Below are 16128 nucleotides of genomic sequence, written 5' to 3' on the forward strand. Positions count from 1 at the left end.
GAAACTCACTTGCGTGTAAGGAAAATAGAAATAAAAACAAGTGTTATCAGGTTGGATGAGCTTTCGCGTGTGCATTCTTTCAAAAGTCAAGATACTGAAGAATTAGGAAAATCAGATCAACAACCTACCTGAAAACGAAATAATTTCCTTGACGCTTGTGTTCCATGCACACCACCTTTCCTCAAAGCTATTATTAGAGAGAGAGAGAGAGAGAGAGAGAGAGAGAGAGAAGGGAATTGGATTGAACGATACATATACAACAGTGGCAGATTTCCCACTGCCTTCTGTATCTGAACCGTGACAACAAATAGTGTACGTGAATCTGAACTAGAAAAAGTTGCATAACATGTCATCCACCTGAAAGTGATTTAAAAAATTTTCTCAGTTGAACGAAGTGTCTCTGCTATTGCTGTACAAAATCCGCTCCCACGTTCAAAGGGAATGCTCCATGACAAAACAAAGTTTCACAGCTTGTCAAAAATCTTGTTCAGGTGCTGTTCGCAACCATGATAACCATCTATAAACATCCCTAAGAGCCTGCAGAAACACATGATTCCACAAAACTTGTTTACTTGTAGACAAAATCCAAGGGACCTGAATTAGCGAATAACAAAAGGTTCTGGTGGGATAAACATAGGGGCGTCCCCTATAAACTAAACAAAGAACACTCAGAGAAAGACCTTATCCCTGCCTAGGGTGGGATCATTCACATCGTCTTCCCATTTGACGTATGCAGACTCAGAAATTACCTGCAAAATATTCATCAAACTTTACTGGTTGCAAGCCTTAGTAGACCCAGAAGGATGCATTCAATAGTGATGATGTTACATATAAAAGGCAGTCTCAAAAATAAGATTTAAAAAAATCAATAAAACAAGAACAAAAGGTGCCATCACATGTGCTGATAGGTGAGGAACAAGAGTGGTGCTAGTAAGAGAAGAAGAGGAGCAAGGTAAAGGGCATGTGCGAGGCAGATATCCCACACACACAGCACACACGTCATGGCTGCCCTCCCTATTCAAAGCCTGAGGTGTTCTCATAGATTATTGAGGCAGTGTATATTGACATATGTTCCATTCCCATCGAGGTCACCTGTGTGTACCTTCATTTCCATTAAAACCAGATAGCTGCAAAATTGCTTAACTTCACGTACCTCTTCCTGATAAAAAGTATTGAACAAAGTGGTCATCAAGCCCATTGGATGACCTATATCATGGACAAACAGTTGCATGGCAACAATGTCTGAAACACACAAAAAAAGTGTCAAGACTCAAAATACAAAAGAGACCAAGCAGGAAATCAAAAAGATGAACTTGGTAATGTGATAGGCAAGCAATTAACACCTTTCAATCGTGAGACTGCCTGAGCCATCCAAGCGGAAAGAACAGGCAGGAAGGAAAGGGTGGAAATCGGGGCTGTCTACAAACGGGTTTAGACTTGGAAGAGACCATTGTATCATCATAGATACGAGCTGAATGAATGGCCTCGTCCAAAGTTTTGCATTTGTTATTTTTAACATGTAAACGGTATGAGTCGAGTAAACCGGCTACAAAGAACCCCAAAAGAGTTGTGGGATCCATCTTCGTAGCTTTCATCTGCAAGTCCCCTAAATTTCTGGAGGTAGACCTCATAAGTGAGGTGCTGCGAGGTCATCGTCAAAGTTGTAAACCGGGCAACAACATCATAATCATCCTCTTTCTTCAGGAATTCTTTCTTGAAGACATCTTCGAATTGTACCCGAGTCATTGGCTTAGGGTTGAGTTCCTTCCACCAAAGCAAAGCTTTGCCTGAGAGGAAACCTCCTCCTAACTGGATCTTTTTCCCATCGTCATATGGATGGAACTGAAAATGGACTTGCCACTTATGTAGCCAAGTGTCCACTATCTCCTTGGTACGCTGCTTTTGCTCGCCCCCGAACTGTTCTAGAGTAATGTTGGGACCTAAAGCAGAGACCAAGGTATGCATACCCGAAAGAGTAGATAGGGTAGTGGTCAACAGAGAAATGGAGTTCTGCAAAGCCTACATCTGCACGGGGATTTGTGCTTGACGTTCCGAAGAAGAAGCTTCGAGAGCAACTTTAAACTCTTGGAAATCTTATTTTGACACATAATCGTTGAAAAGGTCGGCATCCGTATCTTCCGTAGCCGACAGGCCTTCACATTCGATAAGAGGCTCAAACTCGGATTCTTGGATCGACATCTTGAAGAGGGCAAGGGGAGAGAAAATTCGATCTTGCACAAGAAAAGTGCTAGAGAACTCGAGAGCTTGAGAGCTTGAGAACTTGAGAGATGTGTGGCAAGAAGCCCACTTAAGGGGTTTATATAAGGTTCCCCAAAAGCAATCTTGAGCTTTTGCTTTTGTGTTTATATATATATATATATATATATTCTGTTTTCTTTAAAAAAACACCTTTAAGCTTTAAATAGGACTTTAAACTCTTCAATAAGGTTTAATCCATTCAAAAAAAACGAAAGCAAGCGTATGTTTTTTTTTTAAAAACAAAAGCTCAATTTGACACTGGTATGCTTTTACGCTTTTTTTTTCTGCGCCCACCTGAACTCGACGCCACACGTTGCCGGCGTGGTCGGAAACCGTTGTGGCGTGCGCACTGCCTTGTTGCCTGCGAAAAGGTGTGGCTGCCTGTGCATAGGCATCACCACCCGCCCACGGCTGTCTTCGGCTACTTGCGCCAGCTTGCGCCTAGGCTTGGCCGCCTGCCTGCCTAGGCTTGGGTGCATGCCTTCCTAGGCTTAGACGCATGCAGGCCTATGCTGCCACGTTGACAGTCCATCCATGCTTGCGGTGCCTATACACCTGCGCCCACAGCCTGTGCAAGACCCGACCAAGAGTACCCTGCGCAAACAACAGCCGGCGATCCTTTCTCTCACTCGCTCTCTCTTTCTCTTACAACAATAGCCGACTGCCTTTTTTTTCTCTCTCTAAACTGTTCAATGCCTGCCCAGCTCCAAGCTTCCCCAAACTTCGAAGCTAGTCTTGTGTGCGTGTAGCACACGGTAGATACACACTGTGCACACATGACACCTGCCTCCCCCTCTTTGATGCTGCCCCCCCCCTCCCTCTCTTCGTTGCTCCGTGCCTCCCCTCGTCTCCTCCCTCCCCATCTGTGTGGCCTCGCTGAAGTCTGTACCACATTGTATATCTATTGCGAGCCTTGGAGGAAACCCCATACAGCAGCACGTGGAGTATTCTGGCCTTCCAAGCCAATGCTTCATTTGCTATATTACAACGGCAGTCATCCCTTTCCCGCCCTATTGCCAGTGTCATTTAATTTTCAGCATTTCTATCTTGTATTGTGCTGTGCCATTTCATAGATGTTTTAGAGTATTAATAGTACAAGTGTGTGGCAAGATTGTGCTCTGCCCTTGCTCTACCGCGTTGGGGGGTATCTCAGGATCCACAGATCTTTACCATAGATTGCAAAATCATGATAGTGTTGATAGTGTGTTAATTCTCTGGATCAAGGACCCAAGTGAGCAGCTGGCAACAGAGCTGCTCATATTTGCACAGGCTTGTTCTCAGATGGGTATTCAAGTAATGTGAATGCCTGAAGTCAATTCATTCTTCCACATCCGTACCCAATCCATCAGGCATTCACATCGACAGAATGCAGCACATTCGAGCTCTTCTAAAACAATTCATTTACATAGACCTTCTATCCTACAAAGCGTTGCTTTCTTTTGCCACACAAGCTTCTAAGCCTGTGTATTGCATTTGAGAGATGCATCATTGCAAGTCTGCATCTTGCACGCTTCAGAATTGCAAGCCATGAGAAACAAGCCACTTTTGTAGTAGTGCTAGTGATTTCACTTGCAGGATTAACAATACAGGATTTATGCTCAGGATTATATGTGTGGCTAGACCAGAAATTGAACTGTGCGCTAGTATTAGCAGTGCACAACACAAGGGTCCCATAGCCAGTCATGGTGTGTTAAGCACATATACTTCAACTCAAGCAAGAAGCCGTCTCATCATTCACTCTTACGAGATTTCTTGGTGTTTGACAGTGCTTTTTCTATCACCTAGACACATCTTAAATACAAGATACCCTAGCAGGCTATCTTTGGTCTCAGGTGCAGTGTCACGAGTACAGCACTGAGCATACAAGTGTCTCAACTTATGCATAGCATTCTTTTTTTTTTAATGAATGCTTTACCAATGTAACCAGAGCACCCCACACTATGGCCATGTAAGGTTGAATGCTGAACCAGTCATCATGTTCACAGAAGCTGAAGAAACTCAAATTAAGTAATGTACCAATTGCCCTCTACACAACTAGGCATGAGCTGGGAAGCTCACCCTTAATAGCACAGATACAGTTGACAGGCCTACCGCACCTCCAATTGCGTAATCATTACTATAAGGTTTACTATTATGGTGTCAAGCAATTTTTCATCATGGACATTCATCCTTTCACAATTGCTGCATTGGAGTAAAGGTTTAAAGCAAACAACCCTTTCATCATTAGCATAAAGACACCTACAAGATAATCACACAAAAGCTTTATGTGCGACCATTGATAACACAATTAAGCCTCCCATACCTAATGTCCAGCAGACACAGGATAAATGCCATAAGTCTATTAAAAAGGGTAAAATTACAGGATATGCCTGAAAATAAAAAATAACAGAAGACAACTGCTGAGACACACAGCAAAGCCTTAGACTTACATTGCCGTTGCTTCTCCTTGTCCGAGGCAAATCTCCTCAACAGTGTCCTATATTGAGAGAGCCTTTCTTTGATAATTTCATCTGGTGGATCTTTCTGTACATAACAGAATCAAAAAGTTTAAATTCAGAAATCTAACCTTCAATTTATAACAATTCAATTTTCTGCAGAAATCTCTAAAAACTGGTAGAAGAAAGTAACATTACCTCCATGGTGTTTTTAAAAAGTAAGGAGAAGACATCTTACACTTATGCATATTACCTCCATGGTTGTTTAGAAAGGAGAAGACATCTTACACTTATGCATATTACCTCCATGGTTGTTTAGAAGAGTAAGGAGAAGACATCTTACACTTATGAAAAATAATTTCGATCCAAAACTTGAACCGACGTACTTCTGAAGTTGGATGGTTTCAGACATAAAACAAAGTACCTTTGTGGTTGGATCACTCAATCGTGCAATACTAGATATATAATCAGCCTGACTCTGTACATACTACAGAGAGACTACAGAGAGACAGCATTCACAATACTCTTTATTTATTAATTGGAGATCTGGACCGAGCTATCATGATTAGCAAATCTGAATAAAACTTGAAAAGGTTACGTGACACCAGTGACCAGATCTAATTAACTTTGCTAGCTTTTAAGCCTGTCACAAGTTACTCTTTGGGTGACCTTGATTAAACTAAATACTCTCTTGTTGCTTCTAGAGCTCACTCTTCCTTCTACTACTTCAGCAAGCTTCATGAGTAGCAACTACCCAAATGCATCCCTCGTTTCACTCCTGCCAGAAAAAATTCCTCCTTGATATAAGGGTTTTTGGGCATCTTGAATTGTGCATGTCAGACTCCAATCTTTGAGCAAGTGTAAAGATTAAAGACCCCAAACCATTACTCAGATTAGAAACAGTATGTACTTGTCACACGTCTAATCTTCCAACCTTCAGTTCAGGTGCTAGACATGGCGTCCATCCACTCTAGTGGTCTACTGCAGCCACTGCTAGCCATTGTCAACAACCTCACAACCATGTCATCTTGTTCTTTTCAATTTCAAAAGCTTAGCTCTTACCCTTACTGTGCATCCACAAAGGCGCTCCATGGTGCCAAAATGAAACCCTATGTGAAGGACCATTGTGCCTCTCTACCACACTTGAAGTTGAGAACCACACAGAGGAAGCGATTCCTCGCTCAAGCCAACTTGCAAAGCACCATAATACTAGAACGTGAGCATCATGAAAAATATATTCTACACTGGAGTGAAAGCAACACTGCTAAAAAAAGATGTTAGCCATACCTCAAAGCTACTAGGTATGGAATGTTTCAGTACTTGAGTCATCAGCATCTGTAAAAAGGTAGAATCTGACTGCATTGGAGGCGTAATGCTCCTCTGAAAAAATCAATTAAGAGAGTTTAAAAACAGATCGATTAGATGCTATGATCTCCATTAGAATCTTTAAAACAAGCATGTGCAATTAAGCCCATCGAGGCATGATTAGATCAAAAATTGAAGTCACTGACCTCTAGCCACCTCAAAGTCTCTGAAATAGGTTCATTTCTGCTTAAATGGTCCAACAGTTGTTTCCCCACCTGTTGAATGATGGGTGGTGGTCTATTATCAGAATCCTGGAAAAGAACATGTTTGAACACAACTAAGCATGAGTCCCCGACGCAAAAAGGTTTGAATAGTACATCTGAAAACAAGCAGCTACTTACATAACTTTGTAATGAGGCATGCAAGCTCACCATATCTATACAGTGCAGATTATATTCTTGGAAAAATTCAGATATTTTTTTGCTTCGAGGGTTGTCAGAGATAATGAAGTCTTCAAGCCGAATCCTCGAGGATTTAAACAATTCCAGCAAATGTGTCTCTCCTCTATCCTGACGAAGACCAGCAAGCACTCTTCCAATCATATCAAGACCAAAACCACTCTGCATTTTTAACAAACCCGCGACTTGATCAAGTAACAAAACTTCTGCTGAAGTCAGCCTCGAGAGCATTTCAGCAAGAAATTCTGGGGCCCTAGGTACATCCATTATCGAATCCTCCAATAACTCCATAAACATCTGAAAGCTGAAAAAAATTAAACATGTAAGGTCTTGGGAAAGTAAACTATAAGCCATGATTTGTGGAAGAAAAGTCACAGGATGGGAAGAGTTAGTAACATAGATGAAAAGCAATACTGGTTTTCATATGCTCCTGAACTCATTTCCTAGCAACCCTCTGAGATCACACAAACAAAGGTTATTCTTATTCCTACTCCTACCCAACCTCAATAAGGTATACAGCAGACCAGGCCATAGGACAGAGAACAGGCCTCAATCACAACCTTTATCCCTATGCAGCACAAAAGGCAATGGGGCAATGGGACAGAACAGACCAACAATCACAGTGTTTATTCCTATGCCGCACACCAAGTGACGAGACAGAGAAGAGACCATCAATCACAACCTTTATATCCCTGCATTAAACCCCTGAACCCATTGACGATAAGCCACAAAAAAATCCAGTAAGAGCCTGGACAAGTGACATAAGGATGGTCTTGTAAGGACTTTGACCACATCCAAGAGACCATATATTCAAAGGCAGTGAAAGAGCTCCTGTCACGTGCATCCCGCACTTGGATACCACATGCACATATCTGTACAGCAGAACCTAGAGTGGTAACTGATCCCTTGTGAGCGCTAGTCCGGGACGAGTTAGCTAGGGTTCCACTCTAAGTGTCCAAGGTCAGGTGTACAAGTCCCGTACATGGTCTTGGTCACGTGTGCAAGTCCCACACATGGAGCAATGCCAATCTATATTGTGAGTCACCCTCTAGAATGATGTAGAAGTGTATCAAGCTCTGCCTAGGACACTAGTCATAGGTTTAGAGGTCTTATATATATATATATATATATATATATATATATATATATATATATATATATATATATATATATATATATATATATATATATACACATACATATACACATATATATATATATATATATATATATATATATATACACATACATATACACATATATATATACATATATATATATATATATATACATATATATATATATACCTAGATGAATTCAAGAACATGCCCAAAATCACCTTTTAAGAACGTACATGTTATATACTCATGGTAGTCAACCCACAAGACTATACAACTATACAACTATCAACTCCATTATGCATAGTATGGACTAGATACTACGACATCCCCACTAACATCATCAGTGCCCAATAGTGGGTGTAGAACTCTGTATCAAGATAAGCTCTCACACACGCACTCCACACACACACACACACACACACACACAAGAGCATATATTCACACACAGCCCTTCGTACTGAGTTTCTGTCAAACAACCCTTGTGGCCCATCCTAGGGACCAAGGAGCCCAAAGGGGCTAGGGCCTTAGTTAGCGCCCTTATGGGGCCTTGACAACAGTTGGTCAGCCCTACTAGGGACCATGTGTGAAAGGTGCCCCTTTATGGTGCATATTTTCAGGTCATGGGGATTTATCTACCACCCTTGTAGCAAACCGACCAGCACTTTTGAGTCATATATAAGCATGGGCTTGTCAAGGGCTCAATCCATCTCATTATTCAGAAGTGCTAAAGTACTTCAAGGGCCAGGACAGCCAAGGGAAGTCTGAAGCAAAAGGTGAACTTGAGGGTCAAAATTAGGTCATCTTCAAGCAACAGGTTTACAGCCAAGGAAGATCTCCAAGAAGTCGGTCTTTTTCATCATTCAATAAAGCAATGAGACATAGCGGAAGCCGTCATGCCTTAATCACAGCCCTTAAGCACCCTATAGGAACATTTAACGCAAAACGCACGAGAGAAGAGAGAGAGAGAGAGAGAGAGATAGACTGGTTTTCAGTATATATATTATGTACATGGAGAAGGTTACATGTATGCTATCCGTAAATGGGCTACTTTTACTTCTCACTACTTCTACTGGCTCTACATCATCAAACTCCAAAGAGGAAAGAGATTAGAAATGAGCTAACATGCGTATGATGTTGATATGTTGGTCGGCCAGCTGATTTGTCCTCTGACATAAAATATGTAGCATAAAATGCTAACTTTTGTATTTAAATTACTCATAAATGCTGCCGACTCACACACAATGCTGCCGATTGATATTCTACTACGGTCGACCTGATATATGTGTACTGAACTGCTGCTGACCTGATGCATGCCGGTGAAGACGCACTAAATGCACCTAATACTGGTGCCTAACGAGGGATATGATCAAGGATTAGAGACATCCCCTCATGCTAAGCTTGATGACGGCAGTCCAACTTTTTGTCTTTGACTTTGGATGACTATCATCATTCCTTGACTACTCTGGGCTGCTTGCATTTACCTTGCTTGGACCTGTACACCCCTTATGACAATGCCCTTGAAAATTGCGACAATGCCCTTGTGGTGCAAGTATGACGCCCCTAGGGTGGGGGGTGGAGGTTGGTCCTCATGCGATGAAGGTAGGGTGCGTGTGGCTTGCAAGACTACTAGCCCAAGTACGGGAACTCTACATATTATGATGTGAAGCTGTGGGACTAGTCCCGATATGGGAACTCTACAATGCTTGGTGATGTGACTGCACCTTATGCTCTAATACCAATGTGACAGAGCAGAAGCCTTCATGCCTTAATCACAGCCCTTAAGCACCCTATAGTAGGAACATTAACACAACTGGTTTTCAATATATATATTATGTACATGGAAATAGTTACATGTATGCTATCCCAAAATGGGCTACTTCTACATCTCACTACTTCTACTGGTTCTACATGATCAAACTCCAAAGAGGAGAGAGATAAGAAATGAGCTAACGTGCTATGTTCTTATATATAATGCTGATATGTTGGTCGGCTAGCTTCAACTGCTGTCAGCCGGGTGAGATGCCCAGGAAGATTATCAGAGGAGACCTCCACTACAATTGGAGTGAAGCAAGAATGCCCACTGTCTTCCACTCTCTTTGGCCTCTACATCAGCGAGATTTCAGCCTTCATTGATAGAGGAGGGGGAGGAGGTGTATCACTACCAGGCATCCTTGTTTCCATACTACTTTATGCTGATTTGTTCTTATTGCAGATTCTCCAGAGCCATCTTGCATATTACAGGACTTGTGTGCACACGGGATCTCACAATACACCATGGGAAAACCAAGGTTATGGTCTTCAACACATCCCCTCTTTTCGCATCTCGACCAAGTTTCACCTACATGGGCAGCCCAGTGGAGATTGCATACTCACATGTGTACTTGGGAGTCACTTTTACAGGACCGGTCTTCTCGATGAGCTTCTCTTGCTCTCACATGTGGAAGCTCTAGGAGTCTTTCAGCCCTAAACACCATCTTGGAACAACCTGATGCAAAACACAAACAACCTGAGAGAGAAGAGAGAGAGAGAGAGAGAGAGAGAGAGAGCTGAGTCTCACTATTCATATAATACAAAAAGATGTACATCATGGCAAGCCATAGGCTGCCCCTCGTGAAAAGGTTCTAGACCAAAAAGAGTCCTCCCTAGAGGAATGAATAAACTACCAAGAGCCTAGCCAATGCTATGTATAGGCCTTCGAAGGGATTATGAGCTGGCCAACATGATGTCCGCCAATTCCCTAGACACAAACATATCTTTGCTACAGCCGACTAGTTGTTCTCATTCATTGCTGGCCGACAGCCCTCTTGGTCAATTCCCAATGCCTTATCATGCCCAGCGGATCTGGAAAGCCTTCTACACGCTAACCACATGCTCGATATCCTTGATGGCCCCCTTCAGCTCCATAGATTGTATGATGATGATGGTCCCACTTTGTATCATATGGCTCAGATTTGACATTCCCAGCTCATAGCTCTAGTTTTTGTTTTCTTTTGTACCATGATGAGATTACATGGACACTATTGTATCAGTTTTGGTCTCATAGACACACTGGGTCTTTTCAAGACGTTTAATCTCTCTCTCTCTCTCTCTCTCCACTCTAGTGTGACTCCAGTCCCTCAAAGGACAATTGGTTTATAGCCTTTGGAACCGACCGAAAACGTCTCCTACACACATAATGGATGGTTTTATTGTGGTAAGGAAAAACTTGACCACTCCCACTATGGCAACTTCTTGTTGGGGTAAAGGCGTTATGCCCACCCTTATAGTGTGTACAAGCCCATAAGTTATAGTACATAGTACACTTAGTACTTTTAATGTACTAAGTGCACTATGTGTACTAGTGCAATATACATGTGTGATAGGGGAGTCACACACTCATGCCTCATGAGTTGACTTATCCCCACAACTCTCTCTCTCTCTCTCTCCCTTGCTTCTCTGTGTATGTCTCCCACATGACCAAACCCTAATTCTGTTTCTCCCACACAACTGGTATCAGAGCCTTCAACTGTAGCACACAGTCGAGCCAGCAATCGTAGAAGGGCAAGCGCTCGGCGTAAAGCCACGAGGCGTGTAATCTTGAAGGGCGAATCCAAGGGGGTAGGCGTGTCAGGCGCCTACTGCAACCAAGGCGTGTCAGGCGTGTCGGATACGTAAGCCAAGGCGTCTCCCACTCAGCGTTGGTCGCTAATCGTAATCACTGGCGCTGGCGTGAGCAAAGGCGTAATACAACAGCCGAATAGAGGCAAGGCGACGTCAACAAGTGGTGCTAGGCGAAGCTAGGCGCAGGCAGGCGAGCTGACTGCTGGGCGTGAAGCGAAGGCTACCACAGCGCGAATAGTGCCAGGCAGCGTACCTAGGCGAATGCACGAGCGAGTAAAAAACTCAGGCTGCCTACTGTGAGCGTTCGTAGAAGGCTGCGTACAAGAAAGCTCTCACACAACTCGTATCGCTTGCCGCCTGCCACTTACGACAGCTTCTGTGTTGAAGACTCCAGAAACAAAGCAGCACACGAATTCTGCAGCACGCCTGAAGAGCCCTCCAATAGCATCAGATTTCTGCACAGCAGCACCAAATTCAACACACCCTCTTTCCTGCAACAAAATCAGAAATCAAGGTATTTGTCTCAATTTTTTTTGGGATTTGCAATTGCGCAGGTGCAATCATCAATTGAGCAGATACAGGTGCCGAATTTCTCAATTTTGAGCAAAATTGGCAAAATTGGGTGACATTGGTCACAATCAGGATCAATTTGCAGGAAATTGGTCACAATCAGGATCAATTTGCAGGAAATTGGATGTCGAAATTTGGGGCTTTTGATGTAATTGTGCAATTAAGCACTCATACATGCTGTATGATGTGAAAAATCGCACATTTGGGTAAAATTGCAGCAAATTGCAGTGCAAATCAAGGGGCTTTTGTGCCGATTTGGTTGATTTGCATGCAGGCGATCGCATTTGATGCTGTGAATAATGTGTTGATGCCTTACAAGCACTCAATGTGCCTGTAAATCAAGGGGCTTTCATGTATTTGATGTATATGTGGCCAGGGGGAAGAATCGTGAACACTCTGGATGCCTTCATGTGCGTCAATGTACCATGTATGATCAGAAATTAATCTTAAATCAAGGGGCTTTTCAAGTTTGTATGCTTGTTGAGCTTGGCAAAGCAGCAGGCAAGACATTTATGCCTTGAATCCTCAAAAATCAGCTTGCAGTCAAGGGGCTTTTGCCCAATTTCTGTTCGGGACTGTTGTATGCAGTGTACGGGACTGTAAAAGTCTGATTTTTACTCATTTGGACAGCCACGAGAGCATTTATTGCTATTGTACCTGCTGGTACAGATTTGGCACAGCTTTGTGCATGTTTTGGCATGGCTGTACACTGTTTTGAGTGACCAAAAGGTTCAATTTCAGCTGCTGTACTTGCTGGTACAGGTTTGGTACATCATTTGTGAGCACTTGGTACTGCTGTACAGTACTTTGGAAGGGCAACAGAGCACATTTAAGGTGCTGTCCAAAATCTGCAGCAACCAGATTTTGGTGATTTCATCACAAAAAGTGGGAGAAAAGTTGCATTTGTGCTTCCGCAGTGGGAGATAAAGCTTGGGAGAACAACTGTGAGCACTTTGTGTGCTTTTGGTGCAGTGTTTGCACATTTTGCAAGGAGTCAGGCATTGACAGGTTGCATATTGCTATGGCAACCACAGGTGAGAGCTCTTCATTGCTTCACATCAAGAAGCTTGAAGCCTCGCATAATTATGATATTTGGCAAACCCAGTGCTACAATGTGTTGCTCCAGAAAAAGCAACACAAGCCTATCAAAGAAAGGGGTGTGATGCCCGCTTCTCTTACTGCTGAAGAGTGGGAAGATATGGATGAGCTGGCAAGATCTACTATCATGTTGTCTGTGTCAGACTCATTACTTTTCAGCATTCGTGAAGAGAAGACAGCTTGGGGAATGTGGCAGAGATTGCAGGACTTGTATGCCCAACAAAGTGCCTCAAGCAAAGTGTATTGGTTGAAGAAACTCATAGGTCTTCAGATGAAGGAAGGGGCGTCTATGACAGCCCATCTAAATGAGTTTAATGGTATTGTCAGCCAAGTCAGCCACTAGCAATTCGCATGCTATGCTGTCATATGCAGATGTTGAGGGTGCTCTTCTTCAAGAAGAGATGAACAGGAAAAACAACTCTGTTGAAAAGTCCAATGCAATGAATGCACGTGGGAGATCCCAGCAAAGGGGGAAAAGCCAAGAAAGGGGAAGGAGCAAGTCTCGCTCCAAAAAGGATTTGGAATGCCATTATTGTGGCAAGAAGGGACACATTAAAAAGCAATGCTACAAATGGAAAAATGATCAAAAGGAAAAGGGAAAAGGCAAAGACAAAGAGAAAGATGAAGCCAAAGATGTAAAGCCAAAGGGCAAAAGTGGAGTCAAGATTGAAGAAATCAATGTGTCACATGCAAGTGGCAGTGAGGATGAGGTCCTATTTACGTCTTCACTTGATGCCCATTCACTTCTTACAGGTGGTCATGGTATGCACTCATGGATCATTGATTCAGGTGCCTCCTTTCATGTCACAGGTTGCAGAGACTTGTTTGTCAGGTATACTGCTGGCAATGAAGGAGTGGTTTATTTGGGTGATAACCATGCATGCAAGATTCTTAGCGGAGGTGATGTGAGGCTTGTGTTTTCAGATGGCTCACAGCTTATGCTCCATGATGTCAGGCATGTGCCTGAGATCAAGAAGAATTTGCTTTCTACTGGACAGCTTGATGATGCTGATTATGTTACCACATTTGGCAGTGGAAAGTGGAAGATTAGTAAGGGCTCACTGGTTGTTGCCAGAGGCTCTAAGGTGGACACTCTTTACTTCATGCATGCAGGTGTTTGTCACCATGCTAATGTAAATGCAACCGAGCTGCCAGAAATTTCTATGTGGCATAGCCGGTTGGGACACATGAGTGTCAAGGGAATGGAGCAATTGTCTCGTTTGGGTTACTTGCCTTCTCTAAAGTTTTCAAGTTTTCAATTTTGTGAGCATTGTATATATGGTAGGCAACTACAGTGCCCCCACAAGAAAGCTCTTGGACAGAAAGATGCTCAGTTAGAGCTTGTGCATACAGATGTATGTGAGATGCCTCAGCTTTCTTTGGGAGGGGCAAAATATTTTGTGTCTTTTATAGATGATGCCACACGCAAGGTGTGGGGTTATCCTCTTCGTTTGAAGAGTGATACATTCTCAGTGTTTCAGAAGTTTGTTGCTCATGTTGAGAATCAAACTGGCAAAACACTGAAGGCTTTGCGTTCCGACAATGGTGGAGAGTATATGTCCAAACAGTTTGAGGACTTTTGTGATGCTAAAGGCATCAAGAGGGAGCTCTCTACTCCTTATGATCCTCCACAAAACGGGACAGCAGAGAGGATGAACAGGACCATTCAGCAGAAGGTCCGTTCTATGTTGTCACATGCTGCATTACCTCATGGTTTTTGGGCTGAAGCTGTTAGACAGCCGTTCATCTTATAAACAGGTCACCTAACACCAAGCTTGGTGGGAAAGTGCCAGAAGAGGTATGGACAGGGAAGCCTCCGTCATACAAGCACTTGAGAGTGTTTGGTTGCGTTGCGTACGTGCACATACGCAGGGAAATGCGCACCAAACTTGATCCTAAGTCTCACAAATGCATATTCCTAGGATATGGTGACAGAGGTGAAATGGTGTATAGACTTTGGGATCCCATGAATAAAAAGATCATACGCAGCAATGATGTCATTTTTTATGAAACATGCATGTATAAAGAGCCTGCAAGGCAACAGGAGCCTGGCAGGGTCATTTTTGATGATGATGGACATCATGGACAACAACAAAGGGCTGTAAATCAGCCATTACAGCAAGAAAACCAGCCCTTAAATGGTGCTGAAAATGGTCCAAATGGACAGCCAGAGATGGCAGAAGATATCCCTATGGATATACCACAGTTAGAGGAGATACCGGGCATGATTTTTCAGCCTTATGGCATGGAACAGGAGCCACCAATGGGTGATATGCAGGCTGGACAGCAACCTGCAAATGATGGTCATTGGGTACGGAGGTCCACAAGACCCTCCAGAGCCCGTGACAGGTTTGTTCCAAGGGTTGACTATTTGATGCTTACTGACTGTGGGGAGCCGTCATGTTATAAAGAGGCTTTACAGAGGGCAGACAAGGCTCTTTGGGAGCGTGCCATGAAGTCAGAGATGGATTCTCTGCACAAAAATGGAACATGGAAGTTGGTGCATTTGCCTGCAGGCAAGAAGGTTTTGCCATGCAAATGGGTATACAGGCTCAAAGTTGCACCAGATGCAAAGCCAAGATACAAAGCCAGGTTAGTGGCTAAGGGCTTCAAGTAGGAATATGGTGTGGACTTTGAGGAAATCTTCTCTCCAGTGGTCAAAATGACCACACTTAGAGCTGTGTTAGCTTTGGTTGCACATGATGATCTGGACTTGATTCAGATGGATGTGAAGACTGCTTTTCTTCACGGTGATCTCCATGAGGAGATATATATGCAGCAGCCAGAGGGTTATGCAGTGAGTGGAAAGGAGAAGCTTGTATGCAAGCTGAAAAAGAGTCTTTATGGGCTCAAACAAGCACCAAGAGAATGGTATCATAAATTTGATACATTCATGAAATCCCAGAAATTCAGGAGAAGTGACATAGATCACTGCTTGTACACCAAGAAAGCTTTGGATGGCAGTCTATTGATTCTCATTTTGTATGTTGATGATATGTTGATTGCCGGGAAATCTCGTAAAGAGATGGATGCCTTGAAGAAGAGGCTGCATGAAACCTTTGATATGAAGGATTTGGGTGATGCAAATCACATCTTGGGTATGCAGATACTTCGGGACAGAAATCAGCATGTGTTGTATTTGTCTCAGAAGGAATACATTGGCAAAGTCTTGCAGAGGTTCAATATGGACGGGGGGGGGAAGAAGACTAGTACTCCTTTGCCTCCATATGTGAAACTCAGTGCTATGGACAGCCCGCAGTCAGATAGAGACAGAGCTGATAT

General features: G+C 43.1%; 1 protein-coding gene across 2 annotated transcripts in view; it reads right to left on the bottom strand.

The window, feature by feature from the left end:
- Nucleotides 1-222: 222 nt before the first annotated feature.
- EIF4G (eukaryotic translation initiation factor 4G) overlaps nucleotides 223-16128 on the bottom strand; it is a 40068-nt gene continuing 24162 nt past the window's right edge. For both annotated transcript variants that reach the window (XM_086815000.1, XM_086814999.1), the window contains exons 7-13: nucleotides 6431-6761; nucleotides 6206-6310; nucleotides 5982-6074; nucleotides 4689-4782; nucleotides 1154-1242; nucleotides 681-749; nucleotides 223-537 (exon numbers count right to left, since the gene is read on the bottom strand). In XM_086815000.1, the coding sequence (XP_086671126.1) occupies nucleotides 475-537; nucleotides 681-749; nucleotides 1154-1242; nucleotides 4689-4782; nucleotides 5982-6074; nucleotides 6206-6310; nucleotides 6431-6761 (844 nt within the window). In that variant the 3' untranslated portion in view covers nucleotides 223-474. The remainder of the gene's footprint in view (nucleotides 538-680; nucleotides 750-1153; nucleotides 1243-4688; nucleotides 4783-5981; nucleotides 6075-6205; nucleotides 6311-6430; nucleotides 6762-16128) is intronic.

The sequence above is a fragment of the Cibotium barometz genome, chromosome 20, assembly GCF_041138505.1.
Source record: "Cibotium barometz isolate CiBa-2024 chromosome 20, ASM4113850v1, whole genome shotgun sequence".
NCBI classification, from domain to species: Eukaryota; Viridiplantae; Streptophyta; class Polypodiopsida; order Cyatheales; family Cibotiaceae; genus Cibotium; species Cibotium barometz.